We start from the raw sequence: 5,862 nt of genomic DNA, 5'->3' as shown, positions 1-5,862 counted from the left end.
TTTGAAAAATAATCACTCTTCCGGAATGCCTAATTTTCAAAGATTTTTTTAATTTTATTTGGGATTCAAAATGATACATTTCGAAATGTTTAATGTCACAATTTCTCAATAAAATGTCTAATTTCATGCATTAATATCGTTGTAGTTTACATTAATATATTTTTTTAAACTAATTGTTAAATTTAAGTAAAAAATGTTTTTTCTTTTTTTTGAAATTCTATAATTGTTCTTCGGATTTCGGACTTGTTCTTGAAATTCCAGAGTTTTTTTTTTCTTTCGGAAATCCGAAATTTTAGTCTAGAATCCGGAATGCCATTCCCGAGTTAGTAAAAAAAAATATTTTTTCTTGGTCCGGAATACATCATTCCAGACAAAATGGTTATTTTTACAAAAAAAATTATTTTGTTCAAATTCACGTTAAAAAGTGGTTAGATTACTTTTTTTTAACTGCAAATATAAATTATATAATCTATTCCTAAACTAACAGTTGAATTCCACAAATGTCTACGACGAGAGTTGAAACGTCGGTCTTAAAGAGGGAGGACACCACCTAATACGAAGCCCTTTGGTAATTATAGAAGTATAAAAATAGAGATAACAAAGGGTACATAAAACCATGTAACTCATATTTTTTTTTTTGTTATTATTATTTTTTTGGATATAAATGATAACCCGGGTAAAAATCAAGGGATAAATGAAATGTTATTTATTGAATGTATTAGAATTGGATTGAAGTGCGAATTAAGTACCTTATTTTAATGAAAAGAAGAAGTTAAAAACTAGATTGTCATTATATATATATATATATATATATATATATATATATATATATATATATATATATATATATATATATATATATATATATATATATATAAAATAAAATTAGTTTTGAAAGTATGTTTTAGTTTATAACTTTAGAGAGAAAAAATGTAATTTATTTTCTAATTGTTTTTTTCACGCCAAATCACAAGGAACACGAACAGCTAAACACACGCACAATTTTAGAGAGAGAAAACACTTTTGGAAAAATCTTAAGACAGTGAGACGATGCAGATTTAAATGGAGGCAAGTAGTCTAGAGTGACAAAACTTCAAACCATTTTCCTCCAGGTTATGCTCCTTTTCTTCTCTCTCTTCGCAACACCCATCTAGATTCGTGAAAATATATGTATACACACATCTACTGCAGTGTGTTTGTATCTGAGATTTGAGAAACCCTATAGGATAACGGATTTGATTTGGAGCTGATTGATGCTTGATTGAGTTCAGATCCGAGTGATGGAGGAGGTATCTGTGGAAGGTGATGTGATTGGAATGACGGACTCGCCGGAAGTTTTGTATCGTGGAGAATACAACGGTGGCAATGTACGGCCTCCGACTAGTGATACGACGCCGTTGACGGTGTCAGGATCTTTTAAAGATTGGGGAGGAGGAGGAGGGAGAGGTTCGGGTAGTTCTAGTCGTAGGAGAGGTACAGTGAGGCCGAGCTTAGACGCTGATGAGTTTATAAATCTGCTCCACGGTTCGGATCCGGTGAAGGTCGAGCTCAATCGGTTGGAAAATGAAGTCAGAGGTGATTAATGCAAAATGATCTGAATGATTAATTGAATCCTTTTGGTTGTTTGAATGTTGATATTTTCTCTTCCTTTTCACTGTTTAACCGGATAGGGTTTTACTCGATTTTCCTTTTCTTCTTTTACAGATAAGGATCGTGAATTGAGCGAATCACAAGCCGAGATCAAAGCGCTCAGGCTCTCCGAACGCCTGAGAGAAAAAGCTGTTGAAGAGGTATTATTTTTTGAATTGTGTGTGTTCATCAATGATTTCGTACTTTTCTAGGTATAATTAACTAGATATGTAGTTCTGATTTATTTTTTAACCTTAACAGTTTCAATTTGAATGCATATCCGGTGTTGATGTCATAGTTTTTAAAGTTTTGTACCTTCAATCTGCGATTTCATTGACTAGGAATCAGGATGATGTTAATGGGTATTTTGTTTATTTCTTTATTTGTTTCTTTGTTTCCATTGAAAGATGTATTTATTATGCACTCTAGTTACAAGCTAGTTTTGGTTTTATTTTTTCAGTATATTTTCCTTTTGTTAATTTGCAAAATTATGGGATACTTCTCATTTTTTTTTTCAAAATTATTCTTATGTGAGGTATGTAGTTTTGTTGATGTTGATATTGTCCATGGAGAAAAAAGTATGCAATGTCATTTTCTGAGGTACTCACTATTTGGTACTTAGTCTATTTCATGAGTTAGAAATAGAACATGGGCTTGCTGTTTTCATGTCCCTATTTTTGTGGTTCTTCTATTTAGATATAAATCCATATATCATCAAAACATACCAAATCTATGTGTCATTTCCTTTGTCTAGGCTCATGACAATGAGAGGTGAATATGCTTATTTCCTATTTTCTCTGTTTCCATATTGTGTTTTTTGATTGTAAAAAAGTATTGTGGGACAAATTTCTTATTGTCATGCCATTGACTTTTGTCTAACATATCAGTTTCCTCCCATTTGAATATTTTCCATTTTACGTGTACTTTTTTAATAGATTTGTCTAATCTCTAATGTATAACTTTTGCTTTTGAATCTGTATAATGTAGCTAACTGAAGAGTTGTCAAAAGTGGATGAGAAGCTAAAGTTGACTGAATCTCTTCTGGAAAGCAAGGTAACGACTTAAAGTCTTAAACTACTTCCACCATCACTTATCTGTAATCTTTTCATTACAACATCAAATACCTAAAATACCCTTTTTGGTTATGTAGAATCTTGAAATCAAGAAAATCAACGATGAGAAGAAAGCATCAATGGCAGCTCAATTTGCAGCAGAAGCCACTTTACGAAGGGTTCATGCAGCCCAAAAAGATGATGATATGCCTCCAATTGAAGCCATTCTTGCACCTTTGGAAGCTGAGCTCAAGCTGGCTAGACAAGAGGTAGAAAATTTCTATCTTTTGAGATGGGTAGGAAAGATTTGAAATTACATTCTTGCCCTTTTGGATTCAGATTGCAAAGCTGCAAGATGACAACAAAGCATTAGATCGGTTGACTAAATCGAAAGAGGCTGCTTTACTTGAAGCTGAGAGAACAGTGCAGGTTGCACTGGCAAAAGCATCCATGGTGGATGATCTTCAGAATAAGAATCAGGAGTTGATGAAACAAATAGAAATTTGCCAGGTATCACAATCATACAATTATAAATTACTTTTTTTTTTTTTTTTTTTTTTTTTTGCATAATCTTCAGTAACAATAATATTTTTTAAAAATTTCAAAACTTCAACTGAATTAAATTTGTTATATGCAATTTATTTAGCAATACATCTTATTTGATTAAAGTTTATTTTATAAAATAATAATTTTTTCTATATTTATCAATTTACTTTCATTTACTTTTTTTTTATCAACAAAGAACATGTTTGATAATGGAATGTAATGATCCATTCCATTCCATTCCTCTGTTATTCCATTCCATACCAAACAAATCCTAATTTATTTATTTAACAGGAAGAAAACAAAATTTTGGATAAGATGCATCGCCAAAAAGTTGCTGAGGTGGAAAAACTTACGCAAACTGTCCGCGAGCTTGAAGAGGCTGTCCTTGCTGGCGGTGCAGCTGCAAACGCTGTCAGAGACTATCAACGCAAAGTTCAAGAAATGAATGTAAAACATAATACAATTCCATTATGTAATTAATTAAAGTTTATACATGACACAACAGGTTGCACTGAGTACTGTCTTTTGTCCTGCCCAAAAAGGCAGGACAGGCTTTTTGTCACATTGACATCAGTCCCAGTCTCTATGGGACACTAATGTCAATCTGACAAAAGTAACAACTTTTTGTCCTACCTAAAAAAGGCGGGACATAACAAATACTGTACAACTTGTTTTGTCTTGTATTGTATTTGAGGGATATATTGTGTGGTTTTTCTTAAATAGGAGGAACGAAAAACTCTAGACAGAGAGTTAGCCCGTGCAAAAGTTACAGCGAATAGAGTGGCGACAGTTGTCGCCAACGAATGGAAAGATGCTAATGACAAAGTCATGCCAGTCAAACAATGGCTTGAAGAAAGAAGATTCTTACAAAGCGAGATGCAACAATTGCGCGATAAGCTAGCAATAACCGATCGTGCTGCAAAATCCGAAGCACAATTAAAAGTAATATTTTTCTTCATTATTTATTTATTTATTTTTAAAATTATTAACTCTTTTGATAAAAAACTATATAGGAAAAATATCAACTGCGACTCAGGGTTCTAGAAGATACATTAAGATCACCAAATGCTATATGTTCTTCACGTCGCCAATCGCTAGGTGGAGCTGACAATTTTACGAAATTGACCTCGAATGGTTTTTTACCGAAAAGGTCCCCGTCTTTCCAAATAAGGTCAACGCTTCCTTCTGGTTCGAGTTCGGTGTTGCGACATGCGAAAGGGACGTCAAAGTCATTTGACGGTGGGACGCGATCGCTCGACAGGGGTAAACTTGTCAACAGCGGAGGAAATAGTCCTACTTTTAATAATAACATTGTACAATCGTGTGATGAGGCAAAAGACGGGGATACCCCTGATGAAAAACCGTGTGATTTTACGGAAGATAGTGTCCCCGGGTTGTTGTATGATTTGTTGCAAAAGGAAGTTATTGGTTTGAGGAAGGCTGTTTATGAAAAGGATCAGAGTCTCAAAGACAAAGATGATGCAATTGAGGTTTGTACTTTCTTTTTCTTTTTTCGAGGGGAAATTACGAAGTTTCTTGCAATTTTGGTCCCAAAATGTTCATTTGCAATTTTGGTCCCTATTTGAGGAACTTGTAACGTTTTAGGTCCCTGTTTCAAGTAAAATGACTGTTTTTGGTCCCTTGGTATAACTGTTTTTTATGAGTAGTTATTAATAAATAATAATATGTTTTGTAGATGTTGGCGAAAAAAGTGGATACACTAACAAAGGCTATGGAGGTGGAAGCTAAAAAGATGAGGCGGGAGGTGGCGGCAATGGAGAAGGAAGTGGCGGCTATGCGTCTTGATAAGGAACAGGATATTAGGGCAAAACGGATGGGAAACACCAAAGCTGCAGTCAACACCTCTCAGCTACTTCCATCCAGGTATGATTGATATATATATATATATATATATATATATATATATATATATATATATATATATATATATATATATATATATATATATATATATTTTCGCATTACTATTATTATTTTTAAATTTTTTATAAAATAAGTGTGTTTTATGTAGGAGTATAGGACGAGGGGGGTTAAACCGGAGCTCCCAATAATAAAAAACGATGAATGAATTTAGTTGAGATTGTGGCATGTAAGTAGCATACTGAAGCCTTTGGTTGGGTTGTTCAGATGAGATAAGTGTGGTGGGGGTTGGGGTTGAAAGTGAGCTAACCTTTTTTTTTTACTTTTTCTTTTTTTGTTGACAATTGATTTGAGGGTGTGTATAGGGTAGTAGGTGATGCTTTGTATTGTGGTTAGTGTGATTGTTTTTTTTAGTATTGTTTTTGTTTGTTAGTGTGATTGTTTTTTTCTGACATAAAGTAATTTTGCGGACCTTTTGCATCGCGAATTATTTAATGACAACATATATGTTTCGTGAATTGCTCTATAAATAAATCTCTAGCATCAATAAATTGAAAATATGATTATTCAAAATCAGTCGCTCTAACAAAATCACATGATTTTGGCTCACATTTGATTGTTAACGAGGCAACTTGACTCTCCTTGTTGCTCTCTTTGCACACACTCTCGCTTCAACGTAGGCTCCACATCGCTCTCCTCTTTAACTTGAACAAAAATTTTTCCCCCATTTATTGTTGCTAAATAGGAAGAAAAT

The 5,862-nt window shown here is 33.4% G+C and overlaps 1 protein-coding gene across 3 annotated transcripts; it reads left to right on the top strand.

Annotated features, from left to right (window-relative positions):
• The first annotated feature begins 953 nt into the window (after nt 1–953).
• On the top strand, nt 954–5,626 carry LOC111917797 (microtubule-associated protein 70-1). 3 transcript variants are annotated; one of them, XM_052770199.1, is made up of 11 exons: nt 954–1,112; nt 1,272–1,575; nt 1,705–1,790; nt 2,617–2,682; nt 2,780–2,950; nt 3,021–3,191; nt 3,519–3,674; nt 3,951–4,169; nt 4,241–4,717; nt 4,924–5,111; nt 5,268–5,626. In XM_052770199.1, the coding sequence occupies exons 2-11, from the start codon at nt 1,281–1,283 to the stop codon at nt 5,314–5,316; spliced, it is 1,878 nt and encodes a 625-aa protein (XP_052626159.1). In that variant the 5' UTR covers nt 954–1,112; nt 1,272–1,280; the 3' UTR covers nt 5,317–5,626. The 3 variants fall into 3 exon arrangements, with proteins under 3 accessions (XP_052626159.1, XP_052626158.1, XP_052626160.1); XM_052770198.1 differs by having other exon boundaries at nt 957–1,575; XM_052770200.1 differs by having other exon boundaries at nt 959–1,575; nt 5,260–5,626.
• Nucleotides 5,627–5,862: the final 236 nt, after the last annotated feature.

This window comes from Lactuca sativa, chromosome 4 (assembly GCF_002870075.4).
Source record: "Lactuca sativa cultivar Salinas chromosome 4, Lsat_Salinas_v11, whole genome shotgun sequence".
NCBI lineage: Eukaryota > Viridiplantae > Streptophyta > Magnoliopsida > Asterales > Asteraceae > Lactuca > Lactuca sativa.
This window is presented reverse-complemented; position numbering and strand designations above follow the sequence as displayed.

Excerpts from the sequence above, each read along its gene's own strand:
- LOC111917797 (XM_052770199.1), top strand. The coding sequence starts at position 1,281 with ATGGAGGAGGTATCTGTGGAAGGTGATGTGATTGGAATGACGGACTCG. Across the intron at positions 2,951-3,020 it reads TCAAGCTGGCTAGACAAGAG|ATTGCAAAGCTGCAAGATGA; the intron begins GTAGAAAATTTC and ends TTTTGGATTCAG. Across the intron at positions 3,192-3,518 it reads AACAAATAGAAATTTGCCAG|GAAGAAAACAAAATTTTGGA; the intron begins GTATCACAATCA and ends TTTATTTAACAG.